The sequence below is a fragment of the Amia ocellicauda genome, chromosome 3, assembly GCF_036373705.1.
Source record: "Amia ocellicauda isolate fAmiCal2 chromosome 3, fAmiCal2.hap1, whole genome shotgun sequence".
In the NCBI taxonomy this organism is placed as follows: domain Eukaryota; kingdom Metazoa; phylum Chordata; class Actinopteri; order Amiiformes; family Amiidae; genus Amia; species Amia ocellicauda.
The window spans coordinates 13,480,814-13,505,644 of record NC_089852.1 but is presented as its reverse complement, the minus strand read 5'-3'; the positions used below and the strand labels follow the sequence as shown (position 1 = coordinate 13,505,644).

Below are 24,831 nucleotides of genomic sequence, written 5' to 3'. Positions count from 1 at the left end.
TACCTTATTCTCGGTGCAGTAATTGTATACTTTATTTCAAATCAGGGGAAAAAGTTGTTAAAATGAGTTAGTGGTTAGTGTGCTGGGTTTTTATTACAAAGTACCCTGTTTAAAATATTTTCTCAACAAATCACTACAGAGGTGAATATAAGGCATCTTGCAAAGCAACACAGTTCTAACCATCTGTTTTACAGAGCTGTCTGGTCGCGTTCCTGTAGCGCAGATCTCCACAGTTCTGCTCCACCAATGAGATCGTTGGAATTCTGCAGATCTGCGCAGAACTGCGACAGTCTGCGCTACACGACTGACGTCGCTGTGGCAGGCAGCGGGAGCAGGAGGAGCTCGCAGCGGAGGCGCGCCGTGATTAGCTGTGCGGTGCCGGGGCGCTGGAAACGGCACCCCTATCATCGGAGGCTTTACTGCTGTGGACAGCAACCAACGTACACATTCAAACTCCAGGAAGTGACGTCGAAGTAATGCCACTGCAAGGTCTTTTGTGTTATATGAAGAAAAAAACAAGAACTTCGCTTTAATTAGTCTCGTCGCTTTGTTTGTGAATGCCAACGGATTGCAGCCATGAATCTGGGGTGAGTTTGTGTCATTTCGCGGCGCTTTTAAGATCACGATGCATATAGTTTCAGTGGCCGTTGCCCTCAGTAAACAATGGACACGCATACATCTGAGGATTTCAATGGGAAAAAACATAACCTTCTTCCATCTATGAGTTTTCCGTTTAGGTGGCGAGTGTGCTATTGTCAAAACATGCTATACATGATGCGTGTGTTAACATCAGTATTTAAAACAGTACAGTGCTGTGACTGCGTTACACAGGCAAGGATTTCAAATACGGGCGGGCGCTAGTATTTTGAGGAACATGGTGCCTCGTTGTGTGCCTGTCTGTCTGTGTGTGTCTGTCTCTGTGTCTGTCGTGTGTCTGTGTGTGCGTCTCTCTGTCGTGTGTTTGTGTGTCTGTCTGTGCGTGTGTGTCTCTCTGTCGTGTGTTTGTGTGTGTGTCTGTCGTGTGTGTGTGTGTGTGTTTGTGTGTGTGTCTCTGTGTCTGTCGTGTGTGTGTGTGTGTGTGTCTCTCTCTGTCGTGTGTGTGTGTGTGTGTGTCTCTCTCTGTCGTGTGTGTGTGTGTGTGTGTCTCTCTCTGTCGTGTGTGTGTGTGTGTCTGTCTGTGTGCGTCTCTGTGTCTGTCGTGTGTTTGTGTGTGTGTGTGTGTCTCTGTCGTGTTTGTGTGTGTGTCTCTGTGTCTGTCGTGTGTGTGTGTGTTTGTGTGTGTGTCTCTGTCGTGTTTGTGTGTGTGTGTGTTTGTGTGTGTGTGTGTCTCTCTCTGTCGTGTGTTTGTGTGTGTGTGTCTGTCTGTGTGCGTCTCTGTGTCTGTCGTGTGTTTGTGTGTGTGTGTGTCTCTCTGTCGTGTTTGTGTGTGTGTCTCTGTGTGTGTCTCTCTGTCGTGTTTGTGTGTGTGTCTCTGTGTGTGTCTCTGTTGTGTTTGTGTGTGTGTGTGTGTGTGTTTGTGTGTGTGTGTGTCTCTCTCTGTCGTGTGTGTGTGTGTGTCTCTCTCTGTCGTGTGTGTGTGTGTGTCTCTCTCTGTCGTGTGTGTGTGTCTGTCTGTGTGCGTCTCTGTGTCTGTCGTGTGTTTGTGTGTGTGTGTGTGTCTCTCTGTCGTGTTTGTGTGTGTGTCTCTGTGTCTGTCGTGTGTGTGTGTGTGTTTGTGTGTGTGTCTCTCTGTCGTGTTTGTGTGTGTGTGTGTGTTTGTGTGTGTGTGTGTCTCTCTCTGTCGTGTGTTTGTGTGTGTGTGTCTGTCTGTGTGCGTCTCTGTGTCTGTCGTGTGTTTGTGTGTGTGTGTCTGTCTGTGTGCGTCTCTGTGTCTGTCGTGTGTTTGTGTGTGTGTGTCTCTGTCGTGTTTGTGTGTGTGTCTCTGTGTGTGTCTCTGTCGTGTTTGTGTGTGTGTCTCTGTGTGTGTCTCTCTGTTGTGTTTGTGTGTGTGTGTGTGTTTGTGTGTGTGTGTGTGTGTCCCTCTCTGTCGTGTGTTTGTGTGTGTGTCTCTGTGTGTGTCTCTCTGTCGTGTTTGTGTGTGTTTGTGTGTGTGTCTCTGTGTGTGTCTCTCTGTCGTGTTTGTGTGTGTGTGTGTGTGTGTGTGTCTCTCTCTGTCGTGTGTTTGTGTGTGTGTGTCTGTCTGTGTGCGTCTCTGTCTGTCGTGTGTTTGTGTGTGTGTGTGTCTCTCTGTCGTGTTTGTGTGTGTGTCTGTCTGTGTGCGTCTCTGTGTCTGTCGTGTGTGTGTGTGTGTGTGTGTGTCTGTCGTGTGTCTCTGTGCGTGTCTCTGTCGTGTTTGTGTGTGTGTCTCTGTGTGTGTCTCTGTCGTGTTTGTGTATGTGTCTCTGTGTGTCTCTCTGTCGTGTTTGTGTGTGTGTGTCTGTCTTTGTGCGTCTCTGTGTCTGTCGTGTGTTTGTGTGTGTGTGTGTCTGTCGTGTGTGTGTGTGTGTCTGTCGTGTGTGTGTGTGTGTCTGTCGTGTGTGTGTGTGTGTGTCTCTCTGTCGTGTTTGTGTGTGTGTCTCTGTGTGTGTCTCTCTGTCGTGTTTGTGTGTGTGTCTCTGTGTGTGTCTCTCTGTGTCGTGTGTTTGTGTGTGTGTGTCTGTCTGTGTGCGTCTCTGTGTTTGTGTGTGTGTGTCTGTCGTGTGTTTGTGTGTGTTTGTGTGTGTGTCTCTCTGTCGTGTGTTTGTGTGTGTGTGTATGTGTGTCTGTCGTGTGTTTGTGTGTGTGTGTGTGTGTGTGTCTGTCTGTCTGTGTGTGGGTGTGTGTGTGTTGCAACGAGACACAATTGCGAGAAAAACAAAACCGGGGTCACATCATATGGTTTTCTTGTGTGAAATGAAGGTGTGCTATGCGCCACAAAATGACAACCCGTTTAATTTCAGAATTGGCCTGTTATCTGACACTCTACCTCTGCTCAAGTTGTGGTACAAATGGTACAAGACGTTGTTGTGGCATGAATGTACCGATAATAATAAATGCCCTCCTGTGTATGTATTCCTAAGTGGTATGTACGAGTTCTAAAATTTAATATAATACTATTTCATTCAATGTAGAATTAATAACACATATACAGCAGTGCAGTCCGGAGGAAAAATGCCCTTCTAAATCCTATGATGTGACATAGCCTGCTTAGAACATGGTCCCAATAAAATGAAATAAAAACCTTAGTAACTTTCTCAATAGGTCTTAGTTCTAGATTTACCAGAGCAGGCTTAAATCAGAGTTGCAATATGCGTTTCTCTGCACTTTCCAGTGATCATGACTGCTTTGCATATTTGACTTGGCTGTTTGGATGTTAAAAATAATAATTTAAATGCCTTGTATTCACAATAAAAAGTGACAGTTGTCTGTTATATTCAAGAGGGGGGAAAATGACCATTAGAGAATAACATCATTCATTTATTTCAGGGATGGTCTGAAGCTAGAACTTCATGATGGGAAACCCAAGCTCATTCTTTCAGATTATGGTAAGTATGCATTACCTACACCAAACCTCCTCTTCTAGTTAATACTTTAGGGTGATTAAGATATTCCCCTTCCCCATATTTTCTTTGGAAAGCTGTGGTTTCCTTTCCCATATCCCCTTAACATCCCAGTTCATGTATCTACCTCTGACCTCTGACTTAATTGTTAAATATGTTGAAAATCTGAAGTGATCTTGCAATATAAAAAATGCAATTGTTGACACCCCTACACTCCAAAATGGCATCAAATTAAAAATACATTACTAATGAATATGATCAGAATACAAATCAAATTCTAACTCTTTGGTAGAGCACTTCTATTTACACATCAAAGTCTGGTTGTATTTAATGTACATTTGTATTCACCTCCTTTTCTTATTTTTAGTATCATGTAGGAGAGTAATATGGAGTCCTTACTGAACCTGTAGGATGTATACTTATGCACAGCACAGTCACTGATTGGCTTTTCTTGCTGTTTCAGGGTTGGAGCCCAAGAATTCAAAAAAGGTAAGTGTACTTTTGACCTGAATTACTTTCATCCAAATAGTTTATAACATTGAAGATCATATTTATTTTTTAAAGAACTAGTACCAAAATAGCATATTAAAAATGCCAGTTCTGGTATAAAGAGGATATAGGAAGGAATGACAATGGATTGTCTAATTTATGTTTCTGTGCTGTGGAAAGAACATTCACAGAACGAGGACTCAGAAATTCCCCCTGAAGTCAAATAAGCTGATTGAAGAGCCTGTGTCAGAGAAAGCACAGAGGGTCCTCCCAAAGCGCAGTGATGTGAAGAAAATGGCTCCTGAAGCAGCACTTACAAGGCAGGGCATCCAGGGGACATCAAATGCTTCAGGCAAGGCAGGAGGGGGAACACTGAAAGACAACACCTGCAAAGGGCAACCTCAGAGCACAGCTGTGGCCAGGAAGCTCTCGGCCAAGAAGTCTGAAGTACCGCAGCAGCCCTCTTCAGGAGCCCGGAAAGTACCAGTCAAGGATCTGAGGGACAGCCTGGTGTGTCTGACCCAGGAGCAACTCCAGCAGATCCTCAGCACCATCAGCCAAGCATCCAAAGGCATTTCTCAGGACCAGGATGCACAGAGCCAGCCTCTTCCAGGTGAGTACACCCACAGAGCAATCAGCTCGCTTGTCCAATTTGCCATTCTCTTTGTCTCCTGCTGATGGCTTCTCCCCCTGCTTCTTGTGTTTCCCTTTCAGAATCAGCAACCGACATGAAAGAAGATGGCCCTGCCACTGGAGACGCTAATGAAGAGGGCGCTGCAGGCCTACAGAATAACAGCCCCCGGCCCAGTTCTCACTTGGTGCAGCCTGACAGCCAGGGAAACGTGCCTGACACTGACAAAGACGACAGGTAAACTTCTTGCAGTATCAGTACCTTGGAGCTGAACACCATTGAGCCCCCTTTGTTTTTTCCTACATGAAATTACAAGCCATGGACTGTGGATGACCAAAATGTAATAGTTATTGTAATGTGTTGTTACCATCTCCTTTTGGTTATTGTTGTGTGATTTCAATACTTAAATACAATTATATGCACAATAATAATGCAGGTGAATGTCAGTAGTTACAAGTTACAGTTTTAACTACACAATGTCAATGGATTGGTAACAAGACATTGTCAGTTCATATGTCCATAAGAACATAAGACAGTTTACAAACGAGTGGAGGCCATTGGACCCATCGTCCTCGTTTGGTGTCCATTAATAACTAAGTGATCCAAGGATACTATCCAGTTTATTTTAGAATTTTCACAAATGTTCAGCTTCAACCACGTCGCTGCAGAGTTTGTTCCAGATTGTGACCACTCTCTGTGTGAAGAAGTGTCTCCTGTTATACCATGTGTCCTATCAATTTTAAGTTCTTGCTTATGTCTACAGGATCTAGCAGAATACATTTTAAGTAGCTGAGGATATTGCCTACTACATACCACATCAGTAATATTTCCCCCTCAGTTGCTGGGTTCAGATAACACAATATTTTCTCTGCCCTTTGTTTGACCCAAGACTTATTTTAACAGTCTCTTTAGTTCCCGTCTCATCAGTTTTGCTGTCTGGCAAAAAGTTTTTCCCTGCAAGCTGCCCTTTCCTGTATTGTAAAATTACAGTCAGCATTCTCTGCAGCTTCAACACAAACGCAGTATATAGCCAAAAGTATGTGATGGCTTGGCCTTTCACTCCTTGCAAGGGCCAAAGGTAAATGCAGCATGGTACATTGCATATTCTACATACAGTTACCTTTGACATGATAGACTGATAGATGGGAATACGTAGAAGCAATACTAAGAATTAATATAATTGTGATATCACCTATTGAACTTCCTCCCCCAATCACTTCACAGCGTTGCTCTTAACCTCAGTTTTTTGCACGTGCGATTTATCCCCAGGGCAAATGGGAATGGCTTCACCTCTGGTCTCTTCAGCAACCTGGGGGAAAGAGAGCGGGAGAAGGAGACTCTGGAGGCAAAGAGGGCCCAATGGAAGAAGGAACTAGGTAACTATCAAGGGGCTTGCGTGTTTTCTAGCACAGCCACACACACTCCATTAGGAGACACTAAGAAAGCAGCTGGTATGGGTCTCCACCTAATCCTGTTAGTATTTCTCTCTCTCTCTAATGCAATTGAAGACCAACTGGAGGGCCAGGAGTGTTTTTTTAAATAGCTGTGAGACAAAGTGGTTGAAGTATGTGAATATGGCTGCCCTCCTGTCCAGTCATTGCTGATGTGATTCTCTGCTTGTGTGGCCAGATGAACAGATGGCCCTCAAGAAGCAGCAGCAGAAAGCCAGCTCTGACGTCCATGTAGAATACAACCCGTGGGGCAGGCCTGGTGCTGGGGCTCCTGCTGCACTCAACTCCGGGGATGCGCTGACAACGGTAGGCCAGGCAAAAGCCCTGCAGTGACATGGGCCCGGGAGGATACATATTCCCTCTGACAAGAACAACTGATAACATGCATATCCCAAAAGCCTTTTCATAATGTGAAATGTGAGACCAACAGATAGAATACCAAAAAATAGTTTACTGTAGAGTTTCTAAGAATAATAATAGACTTTTTGTGTCTGTAATGAGATCAAGGTGTGAAATGGCAGCCTATGTTCCTGTCGCAGGGTGAAGAGGAGAGGGCTGTGAAGACTGCCCCGGGCCTGGAGAACACAGTCACCCAGAGCACGGCGCAGACCTACAGCTTCAGCCACCCGGACCTGCCTGCTGCCATCCGCTCTGCCTTTGTGCTGGGGGTATGGCCGTCTCACCTCCATCTATAAACTCACAGGACACACAGCTTCCTGCCTTAAACTGGGATCAATAGGATGGGGATACAACCTTTACGTGTCCTCAAGGCATTTCAAGAATCCATATTGTTTTATACCTGCAAAATTAGTGCTGTGCTTTTAAAAGATCCACAGCACTGTGGAGAACACGCACAACACCAGCACAGCGAAATGTGAAAGGTCAGAATCCCCTGAGATTTCTCTTTGTAACACAAAATGCACACTAACAGAACTGAGATCTTTGGGGAAAAGTTCTATTCATTTGGAGGCAAAGATATGTTGCATACAAGTGAAAACTCCACAGGACAAAATACATCAGCCTTTGTTCATAGATATTATTGAATCCGCAATAAGACATAAGAAAAAAGGATAATGGATAGAAGTTACCCAGGACTAGCGTTGGAAACAGGGTGCTTTGACAAGGTGTTTGTACAGTGGCAGGTGTCATGGCAGCACTCCTTGTCCTTCCAGGAGGCCGCCCCGATGGAGCACGCCTTTAGTGCCCACAAGAGGGAGCAGCAGAAACAGTGGTTGCTGGAACTGGACAGACAGAGGGAGGAAACCAAGCTGCGCAAGATCCAGGAGAGACGCGACCACAGTCAGGTACCAGAGCCTGGAGCCCCCACACTGCACAGCACGTTTTAAACGCGTCTACGCTGGCAGCATTAGAGCAACTCAGCATGTATACTTACAATTAAAGAACTACAGCTGGTCCTCTAGACTCTAGCCTCGATGAATAGACTTGGGGTTGGCTGTCGTGTGACGCTGTCTCTCTCTGCCCACAGACTGAAGACCACGAGCGCTGGGCCATGCACTTTGATTCCTTGCAGAAAAGGACTCCTGCCCAGCTTCCCCTCACCACAGAGAGAGCAGAGCAGCCAAGCACCTGTTCTCACGCTCAGCCACTATCGGTTAGGGGGGCTCTGTCTACGACCTGTGATGGTGCCAATCTATGGGGCGGAGATAATCTGGGCAGGGCAAGTGTGGACTCCACGACAGGACCCATACAGAAGACCGGGTCAGCACAATGCCCCTTCATTATGTTCAGTGTGAGGTTATCCCATCTGTGACCTGCAGAGGTTTAACCGGAACGCCATCTTTTATGTCTTTCTGTCTGTACAGCCATCTGCGCACCATGACAGCCCTCCTGGACCCGGTCCAGATTGAGGAAAGGGAGAGGAATAGGCTGAAACAGGTGGAGCATCAGGTACAGGATTAAACGACGGTAAAAGTGTATTAGAGTGGGTTACAACCAAGCTTGTGCTCAATAGAAAAAAACTAAAACTCTCAGTTCGCTCACCGTCTCTCCCTCCCTGTGTTGGCAGCGGGCGATCGAGGCCCAGGTGGCGGAGAGGCAGCGGCAGCGGCAGAGGGAGGAGGAGGCGCAGCGGGCGGAGGAGCAGAGGGAGGAGCAGCGGCTGGCCCACGAGAGGGAGCTTCTCCAACGGCAGTATGAGAGTGAAGCGCAACGCCTGAGGCAGAAAGAGGTGAACCAGGGGAACCAGGGGTTGCCCAAACACCCAGCCTCAGATATATTTGTGAATTAGAATAAGTCCTCTTAATAAGTTAAGGTGCTCAGACAGATGTTGTACAAAGAAACCCTCCACTGTCACACTTCACTGAGCTGTGTGTCTATCTGTGTGTGTGTGTGTGTGTGTGTGTGTGTGTGTGTGTGTGTGTGTGTGTGTGTGTGTGTGTGTGTGTGTGTGTGTGTGTGTGTGTGTGTGTGTGTGTGTGTGTGTGTGTGTGTGTGTGTGTGTGTGTGTGTGTGGCAGGAGTCACATTCCCGCAAGACGGAGGAGCTGCACCAGAGTGTGCAGAGGGCCCAGGAGGAGGCACGCCAGGCCAAGCAGCAGCAGCGCATCAGGGACCTGGCCAGGAAAGGCCACGACACCTCCCACCTGCAGCGCAGTCTGGAAGGTACATCCACTCCGCATCCCCATCCCACACTGTCCGCTGTGGAGCACAACAGCCTACAGATGGCTTAAACTGGAGGTTAATCCAATGAACCCTTTCCACTCCTTCAGAGCTTTAGATCTGTTGTACTTGTGTATCTTCTGAAGTTACTCAATTCAGGCTATTTAAGAACAGAGAGATTATTTGTATATATTTTTTGTATCTATTACTATTTATTAAGATTCTCCTCCCTTGCTGTGGTTCTTAAGTATGCAATGCTGATGGTCTGGGTTTCTGCAGCCATGAGAAGCAGTTTACTCCTCATATAGCGATTGCTCTCAAAAACAGATCTTGCTGTTTCTACAGTCTTGGCTGTTGCCCACGCTCTGGTAGAGATGCCTCTGCATGGACACACATGCACCTTCACAATATAGAGTTTGGCTGGATTCCAGTCAAAGCTGAATTTGTGGCATCGATCTCTCTTTGTACTTGGATGAGGATCATGTGGAATAGGGGGAGGTAAACTAAGATGTTGCATCAAGACTAAATGCAATCGTGTGAACCCCCATTTCCCACAGGCGCGGTGAGGGGAGAGAATGCCAGCATCGCAGCCAGCAGCCTGGCCAGAGAGGAGGTGGGAGCCCCAGGGCGAGAGAGCCTCGAGACCCCCAGTGTCGAAACTCCCAGGAAAGACACGGCAGTGCAGACTGGTAAAGTGTATGCAGCATACTACCACACCCCTATACAGGCCCCTAACACAGCCCTCGATGAGCAGTCATTACCCAGAGTTAATATATTTGCAAGATAAGGTCAAGCACACTGATATGGCTTAGTCATGGAAGGCCTGATGCACATATTGCTGGCTTTTCCAGCCTCGTTTTTACTCACTGATATGACTTACTGCAACATTTTCAGTTCCAGAATACTGAGGGACATCTTGAACTTATATGCAGCAGCATAATTGAATTCAGATGGAACACTGATGGTTCCTGTAGATTCAAAAGAAGATTCAGCGCAGTGCAGTTCAGTGCAAAATGGCCAAATCAGCTGCAGAATGGGGGGGGATTCAGTATGCTGTTGTACTGTTGGCAATAATGTAATCATGTTTTTATTTTGTGTGTGGAGATGTGGAAATGCCGAGCATGGGCTACAAACTCGCAGCCACTGTGGACAGAGGGCAGGCCACACAGACGCCGGATGTTCCTGTAGAGTACAGGCAGCCGAGCAGTGCAAAGAAGGCCAAGAGGGAGCCCCGACCTGCGGAGAAGAAGCCTGTGATGGGGAAGGAGAATGTGTACCAGGAGGGGGGGGACCCGTACGAAGCCTTCACGCGGACAGACAGGCGGCAGGGCCGTCCGGGGCAGCGGGGCGGGAGGAGGCCGGAGTGGAACACTAAGAAGCCCAGCAAGCCCTTCGTGCCGGCCTCTGGGCGCTATCCGCAGGGCCTGCAGCAGGAGCGGCAGGAGAGCAGGCTGCGCCGGCAGCTGGAGCTGCTCACGCTGGCGGAGAGGAATGCTGCTGCCAGGCCGACCCCCACTGTCCCCTCCTCCCCTCACCCCCCGCACAGGCTGCAGCCCCCGGCACGTAAAAAGGTACGACCCTGTCATAAGTGGCCTGCTTTTCACAGTAGTCTGAATTTCATTAATTTTAGTTATTTTTTCTGGGAATAATTTGAGATTTTTTCTACAGGAAGAACCTTCCCAGAGAAAACCATCGAACCACATTGTGGCCCACACAGAAAACAGGTAAAGTTCTGTGGATTTACTGGAATATAACAGCCAGGTCATTCTTTTAGGCCTTGGAAGGCAGACATTGAGCAATAGCCCCTCACTGAACAGCTTCCATCAGCAAAGACCTTTCCACATAGCCTCTGAGAACTCGCTTTAGAACAGAGTTATAAATCAAAGCCCAAACTGGTCTTCATAAGCAGCACAGAAACAATCTGTTATCAGCTGTATATGAAAACGGTTCAGCCCGACTTTGCAGGAATTTCAGGGATTACTTGTGACTTTGGAAAAACTGCATGTAAAAAGACTTAAAAATGATACTGCGTTCCCTCAGCAGGGCGCTCTCTCCCCCAGTGCCTGCCGTGATGCACAGGCTGCACCAGCTGCAGTACCGACAGCAGAACCCTGCCCGTCCCTCTGCAAAGGCCCCCAGCGCACCCCCCCAGGACAACATGCCCACCCCAGAGCCCCCTGAACGACCTCCCTCCTCACACTTCATTCCCTACGTGCGGACAGACGAGGTGTACCAGCTGGACCCCCACGCCCCCCTGTCTCGACCCCCCACCCAGGGATCCCAGCACAAGCCACAGCCAGGTGAGCCACCCTCAGGGTGCAATTTGCAAAGCATGATACCTCCAGTGCAAAACTCTGCTACAATTTCTTTGGCTTTAAATCTAATTAAAAGAGATTTTTCTGTCCCTACATGGTCTCTCACTGGATATGCACTGTTATACTGACAGCATTTAAAATACCTCAAAGGAAATCTCCCTGTGCATGCCCATGCTACTTGATTTTCCAGTGTGAGAGTTCATTAATTTAATCTATGTACAGGGCTGCAGTGGTTCAAGTGAATAGAATAACTTCTATAATGATTTTAATAAAATCAATTACAAGCACATTAGCGAATCCATACGTACATGTCCGTGGGTAGATCTTCACACTGCAGACAGTGTTGTCTGTAAACAGGGTGTCTTGCACACGTAGGAGTGCTTATGTGCACTCTTGCCCCGTTCTCTGCATGTCGGTGTGTTAAGATGACTGCGCTCGGCTTACCTCTCATAATCACGCCCGGGACCCTCTCCTCCACCCAGAGCTGCTGAAGAACAGGGACAGACAGCAGGCCATTCTCAAAGGACTGTCCGAACTGCGCCAGGTAACGTTCACCTCCAATCCCGGTTAAAACTAAGGAAGCCACATAACAAACCTAATAAAATGACTTTCCCAACTAGAGGAATTGAGATCTGCAATGCATTTGATTGCATCTTGAATTACTAACTAGCTGCAAAAGTCTGTAGGCCAAGCACTCTCCAATAGAAAATCTCCTGAGGTTTTTTTTGTTTGTTTTTGCATTTGTAATCTATTAAAGCACCCACAAAAAAAGACTTGTTTTCAAAGTAGTATTAGAAGCAGCAACAATACCTAAATAATTTTCGAAGCTGTAACAACATGCATCTGACTTTCAGGGACTGCTGCAGAAACAGAGAGAGCTGGAGACTGGATTTAGCCCCTTACGGCTTCACCAAGAGGGGAATCCATCTCCTCCCTTCTAGCACATGACTGCTCTGTCCCTTCACCTGGAGAGCCCCTAACACAAGCACTTCATCACTTTATCACAAAAGTGTAGCCAAGGGGAATCCGAGGACAACAGGCCAAGGACAGCAACATGTTTGTACAGAGATGGACAGTCAAGAAACCCAATCAGTGTTTAAGCTATTAGAGTGTGTGTGGCGAATGCACACAGGAATGAAGCTGTGTGTCTTGTGTTTAGAAAAGTCAAAATCCAATGTGACATTTGTTGTTGTAAATCACAGGAATGTGCTATTTATTAAGAGTGTAGACACTGTATCTAATGCAAACGTGTCAAGAACTGAGCCTTTCACACTGCTGAGCCTGGAAGTTAGTCAGGTTTGACTGTTTTTTTGTGATCAGTAGAAAAAGTTTAAATTAGTGAATAAATGTTTTTTTTTAATATAATACATATATTGTTGGTACTTTACTACATACAGTGAGGGAAAAAAGTATTTGATCCCCTGCTGATTTTGTACGTTTGCCCACTGACAAAGAAATGATCAGTCTATAATTTTAATGGTAGGTGTATTTTAACAGTGAGAGACAGAATAACAACAAAAAAATCCAGAAAAATGCATTTCGAAAAAGTTATAAATTGATTTGCATGTTAATGAGGGAAATAAGTATTTGATCCCCTATCAATCAGCAAGATTTCTGGCTCCCAGGTGTCTTTTATACAGGTAACGAGCTGAGATTAGGAGCACTCTCTTAAAGGGAGTGCTCCTAATCTCAGCTTGTTACCTGTATAAAAGACACCTGTCCACAGAAGCAAATCGATCAATCAGATTCCAAACTCTCCACCATGGCCAAGACCAAAGAGCTGTCCAAGGATGTCAGGGACAAGATTGTAGACCTACACAAGGCTGGAATGGGCTACAAGACCATCGCCAAGCAGCTTGGTGAGAAGGTGACAACAGTTGGTGCGATTATTCGCAAATGGAAGAAACACAAAATAACTGTCAGTCTCCCTCGGTCTGGGGCTCCATGCAAGATCTCACCTCGTGGAGTTTCAGTGATCATGAGAACGGTGAGGAATCAGCCCAGAACTACACGGGAGGATCTTGTTAATGATCTCAAGGCAGCTGGGACCATAGTCGCCAAGAAAACAATTGGTAACACACTACGCCGTGAAGGACTGAAATCCTGCAGCGCCCGCAAGGGGCCCCTGCTCAAGAAAGCACATGTACAGGCCTGTCTGAAGTTGCCAATGAACATCTGAATGATTCAGAGGAGAACTGGGTGAAAGTGTTGTGGTCAGATGAGACCAAATTCAAGCTCTTTGGCATCAACTCAACTCGCCGTGTTTGGAGGAGGAGGAATGACCCCAAGAACACCATCCCCACCGTCAAACATGGAGGTGGAAACATTATGCTTTGGGGGTGTTTTTCTGCTAAGGGGACAGGACAACTGCACCGCATCAAAGGGACGATGGACGGGGCCATGTACCGTCAAATCTTGGGTGAGAACCTCCTTCCCTCAGCCAGGGCATTGAAAATGGGTCGTGGATGAGTATTCCAGCATGACAATGACCCAAAACACACAGCCAAGGCAACAAAGGAGTGGCTCAAGAAGAAGCACATTAAGGTCCTGGAGTGGCCTAGCCAGTCTCCAGACCTTAATCCCATAGAAAATCTGTGGAGGGAGCTGAAGGTTCGAGTTGCCAAACGTCAGCCTCGAAACCTTAATGACTTGGAGAGGATCTGCAAAGAGGAGTGGGACAAAATCCCTCCTGAGATGTGTGCAAACCTGGTGGCCAACTACAAGAAACGTCTGACCTCTGTGATTGCCAACAAGGGTTTTGCCACCAAGTACTAAGTCGAAGGGGTCAAATACTTATTTCCCTCATTAACATGCAAATCAATGTAAAACTTTTTTGAAATGCGTTTTTCTGGATTTTTTTGTTATTATTCTGTCTCTCACTGTTAAAATACACCTACCATTAAAATTATAGACTGATCATTTCTTTGTCAGTGGGCAAATGTACAAAATCAGCAGGGGATCAAATACTTTTTTCCCTCACTGTATACTAATTGTTAGGTCACGATTTCCTCCTGACACACTCACAGATAATTTGAACAACTTTGGAAACCAGCATAGCATTCTGCAACTGCACATTACCTACTGTGCAGCCCCTCCATGAGGAATTGCACAAAGCAATGCCCACAACATCCCTAATAAGAAGGGATAACGATGTCTATTATAAATTGCTGCACTGTCCCTCATTTAAATAAAGAAAGGATGAATGAAAACTAGAGCTTATCAAAAGATATATATGCTGAGCAAATCGGTAAATAGCAGATATGGGTACCATATAACACAAATCCAGTGCTATTATAAAGATCCCATTTAGGTTCCACCTTCATCTCTGATGAATGAAAATAACCTGGTTAAACTTTAGAAGGGTGCTTACTTGTTTGCATTTCTGCTGGTTGTAGAGGTGATGTCCTCTTAGTTGACTGGTTCCCTCTGTAACAACCCAAACAGGGCCAGCAGGCCTCCAGGAAAGGGGGGCACTGGTTCAGTTAGGTCAGCCCCCCTGTGTTGAACAAGTGGCCAACATTGTAGGAAAGATTAATGAAAGAAAACATTCTTTTTAAAATAATCTGAATTGTCAGGTGATATCTAGAGGCATGTTTGCAGTAGACACCTGGTTGTGTGAGCTTGACCATTTCATGGACCGGTAAAAGTATGTGTTAATTATAAACAACAACTGGAAGGATTAATGGCACTAAAACATCAAAGCCTTAATTACAAAGACTAACATTCATAGACAATCACCTATGCTTTGGGAATAAGGTCAAAATCCAGCCAGGTGGTAAACCTAAATATCGGCCACATACACTGAAAATTTGTATTGAAAAATAAGGAGGATGCCATCGGTCTGACAATCTTCAAAATCCTCAACCCTCAATAGACTATTGGGTCGAGATTGTGTATAATTGAACGGGCATTATTCAAAAGATGGTGACATCTGTATGGAAAATAGGATGACGTTTCTTCTAGTTGCTTAGCACTGTACATGGTTTGGTGTGTTTTGGGGACATAACATATTCAAAATGAGTAGAACAGGAATGTACAGTTTTGCAGCCTGGTAATGGGCCTTCTAAAGATGCGTCAGGGCAGAAAAGTATCATGAAAAGAAATTTAAAGGGATAGTTAAGAGTTTTACCAAATCAAACCTCATGTGTTGATTCTATTAAGATCATGGTATTTGCACCGTGTCTAAAAGGGTATCCAGTCTCTTTTTTTCTTCACACTTTTCATCATGAGTTTTCATCACCAATCCATCTTAATCAACAATTCATCACAGACAATAAGTCACCAACAAAACATTAGTTAGAAATACTTAAAAGTGCTATAATAAATAATAAATAACAGATACAGTACATATTCATTTACAAATTACATAAAACCTCAACAGAGCAAATAAACTATTCCAAAACAGCCTTTTATTAAATCCTAGATAGCCACAGCATTTCTAGTTCATTTTTCAACTCTTTAATCTCACCCCTTTTATCAATAACTCTGGCTACCTGCCCAGCATAGGCAGACTTCCTACAGAAAACTACCAAGCCCAGAATCCATTACTGTCAGTGTGTATACATGGGGTGTGTTCACCTCACACCCGACTTTCATCATTCAGAAAGAATATGACCATTTAGCCAATGAATGCTCAGACTTTCCAGATTCTGTGCAGAATGACTGAAGTCTGTGCGTTGTTTGGGTTTACAATGTGCAGGCTTGCTTGTTCTTTGGTCCTGTGTGTAAATGAAGATGATCCTTGGTGTCATCATGATTGAATACAATGTCAGTTTCACCTGTCAGCTTTGCATTTCCTACATAATGTACAAAATTTAATTCCTTTGTAAAACGTGGATATACCAGCAGGTGATAAATGTAAAAACTACAGCAAAAAAAATATATTAAAAAAAAAAAATCTACATTGAGTGACTGCCCACAATAAATATTCACTTCAGCGCATTACATTTAGATGCAGGTTCATATACATGTATTCCTCCCAATATGTATTAGTTACAGTGATAAATAATGTTTTTATTTGTATTTCTTATTTATCCCAGAATAAACTACATGTTTGAAAACTCATCCCATGTCTTCTGAGATCTGATCAGTGACATGGCTACTAGTTGGTGAGGAACAATTAAATGAGGGATTTATTGTCGTAGACCTGTCTAAAAGTACTACACAAGTAGAATATATTGCAGATTGAAGATTTGAATATATTTATTGTTTTTCTTTTCCTTTTTTTTTCATCCAAGTCACCAAAACAATAACACCTGTGGTTTTTGATACAAGCGGGTTTAATAGAAATGTGCACAATTTTGAACAAACCTAAATATAAAAAATAACCATTAAAAATTAAAACCAGTGGCAATCCGCCAGCTGCATACAGAATTGGATTAAAAAAAAAAAAAAAAAAAAAGGTCTGTAGGTGAGGCTCTCATCCCCTATTATTAAACAAGTTGGAACAAACTAAACAAAAAAACTAAAACAAACAAAATGCTTGACTTCAGGGCAGGTAACAAAATCTTGGCAAATACAAATATAGTGGTTTGACAGGGTTTTTACATATGTAAAGAGCAGGACACTTTTGACCTGTCTGTCTGTAGTCTTTCCAAGCGCTCCAAAGATTAACTATTTACATTGTGGCTCACCAGCCATGGGAGTGGTAGCCATCTCTCTGAAAATAGTTGTCCACCTGGGGCTCATAGTTGTCCATCCAGAAATAGTCCTCTGAGTAGTTCCCCCCTGCTCTTGGGGGGTAGCCCCAGCCATAGGGGGTGCCCCGTTGCCTGAGGCGTTTCCCCCTTCCCCTTTGGCCCTTGGGTGCCTTCCCTCTGCTTTGGAACCCTCCACCGCCACTGCCACCTCTGCACCCCCGGCTGCTGTTCGCTGTCCCAGTTGCAGGACTGCTGCCACCCCCCCGCCCCCTGGAATTACTGTTCCCCCGGGGGTGAGGAGAGTTGCCGCCCTGACTACTTCCCCGTTTGCTGAGCGCTGCACCTCCCACAATGGCAGGCTTCCCACTACCCTGATCCACAGCACTGGCAGCACCAGGAGTGGAGCTGCCCTGGCTGCTGGGGGTGCCACTGCCAGGAGTTGCCGTCTTCCCAACTCCCTGGCTGCTGAGACTGGCAGAGGTGGGGGTGCCTCCTCCCTGGCTGTTCGGGGTCCCAGCTGCACTGCTCTCGCTGCTCGGAGTGGCGGCGCTCCCCTGACTGCTGAGTGCCGTGCACAGTGGCCCATTGTCCTGACTGATGGGCGTTCCGCAGGTACTGCTCACACTGCCTGCACTTGCCCTTCTGCAGACATCCTCGCCCTGTTTCCCACTGCCCTTGCTGTTGACAGTCTGGGAGGCAGATTGAGCAGCCCGGGGTGGGGGCGTATGGCTGACTGCAGTGGTGGTGGGAGTGCCACCCGTCTGAGTGGTTGGAGTCCCTGCTGTGTTTCTATTCAAGTTCAAGCTCCCGCTGTTTGAAGTACTACAGGCTGATGTGCTGCTCCCGCTGTGAGTTGCCACCCCACTGCTGCTGCCCAGGCCAGAGGGGGGCTGTGCAGCGACCAGAGTGCCAGGGGTGGGGGGCTGAGTGGCCCACACAGCCTGACAGGCCGCCCCACCCCGTGCGGTGATGCTGGGTTGGCTCGAGGGAATAGCCGAGGTGACGGCCCTGCCTTCCAGCTCCTGGGCGGCTGGGGACGCAGGGAAGGTGGGGGAGCTGGAGAAGGTGGAAGGCTGCAGGCCAGTGCTGAGGAAGCTCTGGTGCGTGTTCACACTGATGCTGCTGCTGCTGCTGCTGCTGCTGCCCCCCGACGGAGGAGTGCCTCCTCCTCCCAACTCAAAGGCTGTGAGTGACTTAGGCTCAGCAGACCAGGGCTCCTTCTGGCCCGAGCCTGAGAAGAGAGAGATGGCCGACTTCAGGGCCTCAAAGTCCAGCTTGGGGGGCTGGGAGGACAGGAAGGAGGGCTCCTCTGAGATGGGCGGCTCTGGGAGTGGGGGGCGGAACTCCTCCTTTTTGGGCAGAGGTGGGACTTCCAGGCCTTCCCCCTTGTTGGGCGGCTGGAGCTGCTCGATCACAGGGGTGTCCTCCTCTGAGTCCAAGGACATGTCCTCCTCCTCCACACACTCGTCCTTCACCGGCAGCTTCACTGCATCCAGAGAGACGAGAATGCATTAGACATCCGACAGGAGAAAGCCAGCAGCCCATCTAACGACTTCAAACACTCCATACTAAGTCTGCTGAAGGTTAAGCTTAGCACAGCATTTCGGAGATCTCCTGAAGAACTACAGATTCTAGTTTAGGCTCAGAGTTCAAAGAGAATCTGTGCACAAATTTAGTCAGATCGGATGCCACTGTACAGGGCTATTTCCAGCTCTTGTATTGGAACGCTCGTGAGGCAGGGATGTGCAGTGCTGGGGACGTGTGCAGTGCTGGGACTGACCTGTGGGAGGCGCCTGAGAGCCGCTGTTTGGGGCAGGCTGCTCCTCCCCACTGCAGCTGAACCCGATGAGGCTGTGAAAACTGTCCATGAAGTCGTCAATGCTGGCGATCAGGATGCCGTTGTTACAGTAATGGGGGAACATCTCAAAGCGCCTCTCTAGGGGAGAAAAAAATAACATGTTAAAGTTAAAAACAACTTGTTGCAAAGGGTGCTATAAAACATACACATTGCTTGGTTGACGGGCAGGCCGTGACAGAGTGCTCAGTACTGGTGTGGAGGAGTGTTAAGAGAGTGGTCAGCAATTGTGAAGGGGAGCGTGAGGCGAGTGAGCAGGCAGTCAGGCAGGGATGGCGAGACAGAGCATGGCATGTACCAGTGAGGAAGACGATGTGGCGCTGCTGTGTGTTGTGCGCCTGCAGCCTGACCAGACAGTCCAGGTCGGGGGCGTGGCGGGAGGGGGCATCGCAATCGTGGTAGGGCAGGAACTCGACCAGATGTTTCTTCTGGTAGACGCTGAGCAGGGTGAGCAGGCTCAGAGCGTCGCTGTTTAACCTATTGACACACACAGGTCAGGCTTATAACTCTCAGTACTACACCCACGGCGTGGCACTCCCACCACTCTCATCACTAGTGCAGTTAACACAGCAATCCATTCAACAGCCATTAGTCTGTGTGGCTCACTATACTGTTGGGTCAATGCTCAACTGCCTATGTTATAAATCACATATGAGAAACCAGCCAATCACAGAGCCCATTCCCAGAAATTCCTAAAGCCTACCTCTTATCTTGTGTATAAATGTCATCCTGTTCATATCAATATACAAGTATTTAAAACATTCTTTAGGCGTTTCAGGACACTTAATGCCGGGAAACAGTGTCACAGGATGTCCATTTGTTATTCGTTACGTTTAACCAGTATGGAAACACAACACAGATCAGCTTCTGTAGGTCAGTTACAGCAGATCCTGGACTAAAACACTTTAGATGGAGAGAAAGGGGGTTAATTGTTCAATTTAACGAAAATACTTTTTTTTTCCACTTATAGGTAGTCTACTACTTAATAGGTAGTGTGAAGGTTGTCTCTTATTATATAATTTTATACTTCACACAGTTTGTGCAGCCAGATCCCAAACTGCACAGGATGACAATAAGAGACCCCCTTCACACGGCCGATTAACTTGTATAATAAAGCTGCCCTGAGATGCTGTGTTCGAGTCCCTGAAGCAGACCGAGACTGACCTGCCCAGCTCCTTGAGTTTTTTCTGGGTTTTACAGTGCACCTTCCACTGCCAGCTGCTTTCGGGGGTGTTCTGCTCCTCCAGGAACTTAAGGAAAGCCTGCAGCCTCTCTGGAGACAAAAAAAACACATTGCCATTTACTATACTGTGCTCTGTGGCAATTTGTTGCAAACTGATTTATCGATTGATTGATTCTACAGTCCCACAGCTCTTCCCTGGAATTCAGCAAAGGGGCCGTACCTCTATCTGTTTGGAGCTCAAACTGGAGCACCTTTAAGGTTTAATGGACTTGATGCAGGACACGGCCCTGTCTGAATGTCAAACACATTTTCTTTGCATTACTGCTGCAGCAAGATGGTGTGAATTTTAGCTTTGTTTAGCTTTAGTTCAGCTCCGGGTGATGACGTTTGGGGTACTTAAACTCATGTAGTTGCTTGGGAACCAAAGGGAGTAATCTTCAATATGATAGTACGTTAGAAAAACTTTAGACGAGTCTCTGTGACTGGCAGTCTCCACAGCGCTTCGTTACAGTTGAATAAACTACTTTGGTATTTTTCAAATTAAATCAGGCCCGAGTGTCCCTTGTCTGCCTATCTATTGAGGGGAGTAAATGTCTCCCGTTCATACTGTAGGTTGTTAAAAGCCCTGCTCTACATTAAACAGATTCAGTGGCTGCTTGGGGGGAGGAAAAATAAATTAAAATAGACTCCTGTGGAAAATTTATTAGCCTCCCCAGTACACTTCCAGGCAATTTCTGATCTTTCCAATTTGGAAATGGTAATGAAGGCACAGCAAAGCAGACATGTTAGAACAACCAGTACCGGTAGTGATGAAGTCAGGGTTGAGGACAAAGTCATCTGAAACCACGAAGCCCCCTGAGACGAAGAGCTCGTTGTAGGTGTGGTTTTTCACGTCATCCAGGCTGTCCACCCCAGCAAAGCTGACAGACGGCAGCTTCTTCAGAGACACCAAGGCAGGGATCTGTGTCAGGAAGCACGAGATTGACGAGAGAAAAAAAAAAGAAGCGTGATTAATGGAAGAAATGGGCTTCTCCACTTTAAGGACACATTTATGACAAACTCCAGGCCTGTGTGGTTAGAGCACTCATCACACATTATCAGGGGCTGACAAGAGACCTCCTTGAAGCTGAAGTGTGCATTTGCGATTGTTAGAATACCGTACCTTGTGGACATGAGCAGCGATGTCTTCATTCTGAATGATGATCAACAGCTTGTCCAGATTGTTCTTGCTCTCCAGGAAGCTCTGGGGATCACACTCCGCATTCCCTAGTCTCATCAAGTATTCCTAACAGAAGAGAAAAACAATAATACTCCTTTTTCTATTTTTTACAAGCATGGCCAATTTTGATTACTCCTTTTCCCCCACCCCCATTACCCAGTGAAAGAGAATAAAATGCTACTAGGGCTGTGCGATATGACGATATATATCGTATGACGATAGAAAAACGTCTATCGTTTCATATTATGCTATATCGTTTATATCGTGGTGTCGCAAATTGCAATCTTTACGGCAGTATTTTTCGTCATTAGGACGCTTTGCGTTCTTCCCGATTCTTCCACACGTGTCGGATGCGGCAAGAAATGAGCATCAGAAACACAGACAGACATGAGAGAGACCCGACACACAATAACCAACAGACACTTTAATGCGCAAGCGCACACGGTCCGCCCCGCTCTCGTCACCGGGTTAAACTCGATCTGCAAGCACCCCCATCCACTCTAATTTAGACTGATATCATTTGTATAAAATTAATAAACGTTTGTTTGCATTTTAATGAATTGGAAAGCAATGCAAACACATGCAGAAAGTATAATTTTCTTTTAATTAAGATGGTTCAACAGTTGTATTATTATTATTACTATTATTATAACTATTTTGTATTAACGTGCTGTACAGTCACAGGAGAAATGTCTGTCCAGCAGATGTTAATGCGCCGCTATAGACCCGGCTGTGGTGAATCTGCCTGAATCTGGACCTTTACTGCGCATGTGCTGCGTGATCACTATCACTTGTGTTACTGTTGTTGTGTGACAGTAAATCATGCTGTGTGTGTATATTTGTGCTCTGAGGAAGAGAAGTCGAAACGCGTAAGCACTATGATGTTCACTTTTTCTCTAATGAATAATGTTTGAGACATCGCTAAATATGGACTGTTTTTAGACGGGAGCTGCTGTCCTTCCCTGGGATAAGGCACCCGCATTTAAGATGCATTAAAACTATTGTAACGCCAGCTATTTTAAACTTATGTGTGTGTGAGTGTGTATATATATATATATATACACACTCACCTAAAGGATTATTAGGAACACCATACTAATACTGTGTTTGACCCCCTTTCGCCTTCAGAACTGCCTTAATTCTACGTGGCATTGATTCAACAAGGTGCTGAAAGCATTCTTTAGAAATGTTGGCACATATTGATAGGATAGCATCTTGCAGTTGATGGAGATGTGTGGGATGCACATTCAGGGTACGAAGCTCCCGTTCCACCACATCCCAAAGATGCTCTATTGGGTTGAGATCTGGTGACTGTGGGGGCCAGTTTAGTACAGTGAACTCCTTGTCATGTTCAAGAAACCAATTTGAAATGATTCGACCTTTGTGACATGGTGCATTATCCTGCTGGAAGTAGCCATCAGAGGATGGGTACATGGTGGTCATAAAGGGATGGACATGGTCAGAAACAATGCTCAGGTAGGCCGTGGCATTAATACGATGCCCAATCGGCACTAAGGGGCCTAAAGTGTGCCAAGAAAACATCCCCCACACCATTACACCACCACCACCAGCCTGCACAGTGGTAACAAGGCATGATGGATCCATGTTCTCATTCTGTTTACGCCAAATTCTGACTCTACCATCTGAATGTCTCAACAGAAATCGAGACTCATCAGAGCAGGCAACATTTTTCCAGTCTTCAACTGTCCAATTTTGGTGAGCTTGTGCAAATTGTAGCCTCTTTTTCCTATTTGTAGTGGAGATGAGTGGTACCCGGTGGGGTCTTCTGCTGTTGTAGCCCATCCGCCTCAAGGTTGTACGTGTTGTGGCTTCACAAATGCTTTGCTGCATACCTCGGTTGTAACGAGTGGTTATTTCAGTCAAAGTTGCTCTTCTATCAGCTTGAATCAGTCGGCCCATTTTCCTCTGACCTCTAGCATCAACAAGGCATTTTCGCCCACAGGACTGCCGCATACTGGATGTTTTTCCCTTTTCACACCATTCTTTGTAAACCCTAGAAATGGTTGTGCGTGAAAATCCCAGTAACTGAGCAGATTGTGAAATACTCAGACCGGCCCGTCTGGCACCAACAACCATGCCACGCTCAAAATTGCTAAAATCACCTTTCTTTCCCATTCAGACATTCAGTTTGGAGTTCAGGAGATTGTCTTGACCAGGACCACACCCCTAAATGCATTGAAGCAACTGCCATGTGATTGGTTGGTTAGATAATTGCATTAATGAGAAATTGAACAGGTGTTCCTAATAATCCTTTAGGTGAGTGTATATATATATATATATATATATATCTCCCATAACACACATAATAGTAATCACACAACACTTCCCGTGTAATGTGTTGCATTCTGCATATATTTACCATGACAGCCTGCATGTATTATTTGTTAGTTTTGCTTATTGGAGGATTAACGAAATACTTGTAGTTTGAATGTCTTTGGTCTTATTTTGTGGCTTGATTGGATAAAAACAAGAAATAGAGATACATATCGTGTATCGCCCCAAACTTCTAAAAATATCGAGATATTTTTAAGTCATATCGCCCAGCCCTAAATGCTACAGTAACCTAGTTAACTGGCACATCCGGTTTCCCCTCAATGCCCACTGCAGCTCCCCAGTGGAGGCAGCACGTAGGTGTGTATTAATTTTGGTTCTTCAAATCAAAAATGACTTCAGAAATAAACCCCATCCAACATTCTCACTGACAGTGTACCTTAATTTCAGTGCATACGTCGCTCTCCTCCTCTGAGTGGATGTAGAACTTCACAGTGTTCTTTTGTACATCCTTGATGATCTTCACCAGGCTGCTGAAAACCTCTGGCTTTAGCTGGCTGATCAGGTTGCTAATAGATGCCGGGGCAGGACTGGCCACATCTCCCAGGAAGGGCCCCTGATCTTTGCCGTCTGTAGCCAGCATCTCCAGTTCCTTAGTACCAGTGCCACAAGAGGCCGTGACTTCCTGCATGGCTTTTGAATCTACATCAGTCTTTTTTAAACTCACTTGCACATTGGGATTCGGCAAGTACACCTCTTTCACTGTCCCGAGGCGAGGTAGGTTTTGAGGAGGCTGGCTTTGAGGTGATCTGCTCGAGAGCCTTGCAGGCGAGATGGGGGGAGCAACCATGGCAGGAGAAGGAGCAGCAGCAGCAGAAACAGAAGAGGGAGTGGAAACAGGAACAGGAACAGGGGCAGGGACAGGGGAAGGTTTTTGGGAATCTATCAAGTAGCACATCTTCTCACACAAGGTGCTCACATAGTCCTGCATTTGCACAGGAGAGGTGGAGGAAGAGACATAATGGGACAGCCCTGTTGTGGGCTTGTCTGGGAGAGAAATGTCCATCTCGGGGCTGTAATAGATGTTCTCCTGCCTCAAAAGGTCCCGCACCTCAGTTGAAAAGCCACTGAACTCATCATGCAGAATGCCGTCTACCCCCTGGGGCGCATAGTACTGCTCGGGAAAAGGGGGACAATCCAGCTCCTCTGGCTCTTCTTCCTCGGCTTCCATGTAACCGTCCCCGAGGGTCGCAGGTGGGACATCGTGGGCGATGCTGGGGGGGAGGCAGTCGCCCCCCCGCTGCCTGAGCAACATGCGAGGGTCACAGGGATTGTCATTTTGACTGAGGCAGTATGAGGTGTTCTCTATGCGAGACTTTATACCTGTGAGAAATAGGAAAGACTCCCTCAGTGAGATGGCTCAACTATAGAGATTAAAGAGATACTCCTTTATGAATAGTTGTTCACACTGAAGTGTCTTTGCTCTGAAAACATTATCAAACATGACCCTCTATATATGGCTTAATGTCATAATTACATAAAATAAAAACAATAGAAAAAGGACACTGAAATCCTACTGAAATAGCAGCTGAATGCTGAATGCATAGCTTACAGAAGTCTA

The 24,831-nt window shown here is 46.1% G+C and overlaps 2 protein-coding genes across 4 annotated transcripts in view; one reads left to right on the top strand and one right to left on the bottom strand.

Moving 5' to 3' along the window:
* Positions 1-392: 392 nt before the first annotated feature.
* Positions 393-12,387, top strand: ccdc66 (coiled-coil domain containing 66). Of its 3 annotated transcripts, none has more exons than XM_066698263.1 (19): positions 393-587; positions 3,445-3,503; positions 3,982-4,007; positions 4,188-4,620; positions 4,722-4,875; positions 5,908-6,014; positions 6,268-6,395; positions 6,629-6,757; positions 7,262-7,393; positions 7,576-7,808; positions 7,913-7,997; positions 8,116-8,277; positions 8,566-8,710; positions 9,265-9,396; positions 9,812-10,278; positions 10,376-10,431; positions 10,751-11,007; positions 11,448-11,566; positions 11,877-12,387. In XM_066698263.1, exons 1-19 carry the CDS (start codon positions 577-579, stop codon positions 11,961-11,963), a joined length of 2,922 nt encoding a protein of 973 aa, XP_066554360.1. In that variant the 5' UTR covers positions 393-576; the 3' UTR covers positions 11,964-12,387. The 3 variants fall into 3 exon arrangements, with proteins under 3 accessions (XP_066554360.1, XP_066554361.1, XP_066554359.1); XM_066698264.1 differs by having other exon boundaries at positions 10,748-11,007; positions 11,505-11,566; XM_066698262.1 differs by having other exon boundaries at positions 10,748-11,007.
* Positions 12,388-16,199: 3,812 nt separating this feature from the next.
* The window catches only part of tasora (transcription activation suppressor a), a 29,675-nt gene continuing 21,043 nt past the window's right edge, over positions 16,200-24,831 (bottom strand). The window contains exons 17-23 of the mRNA XM_066698260.1: positions 23,650-24,593; positions 20,862-20,984; positions 20,501-20,660; positions 19,681-19,789; positions 18,815-18,993; positions 18,442-18,597; positions 16,200-18,147 (exon numbers count right to left, since the gene is read on the bottom strand). Of these exons, the coding sequence (XP_066554357.1) occupies positions 16,652-18,147; positions 18,442-18,597; positions 18,815-18,993; positions 19,681-19,789; positions 20,501-20,660; positions 20,862-20,984; positions 23,650-24,593 (3,167 nt within the window). The 3' untranslated portion in view covers positions 16,200-16,651. The remainder of the gene's footprint in view (positions 18,148-18,441; positions 18,598-18,814; positions 18,994-19,680; positions 19,790-20,500; positions 20,661-20,861; positions 20,985-23,649; positions 24,594-24,831) is intronic.

What these genes read in the sequence shown, in the direction of transcription:
- ccdc66 (XM_066698262.1), top strand. An exon ending in AGAGACGCGACCACAGTCAG is followed by an intron (nt 7,394 to 7,575) that starts GTACCAGAGCCT and finishes CTCTGCCCACAG; the next exon opens with ACTGAAGACCACGAGCGCTG. An exon ending in CCTGCAGCGCAGTCTGGAAG is followed by an intron (nt 8,711 to 9,264) that starts GTACATCCACTC and finishes CATTTCCCACAG; the next exon opens with GCGCGGTGAGGGGAGAGAAT.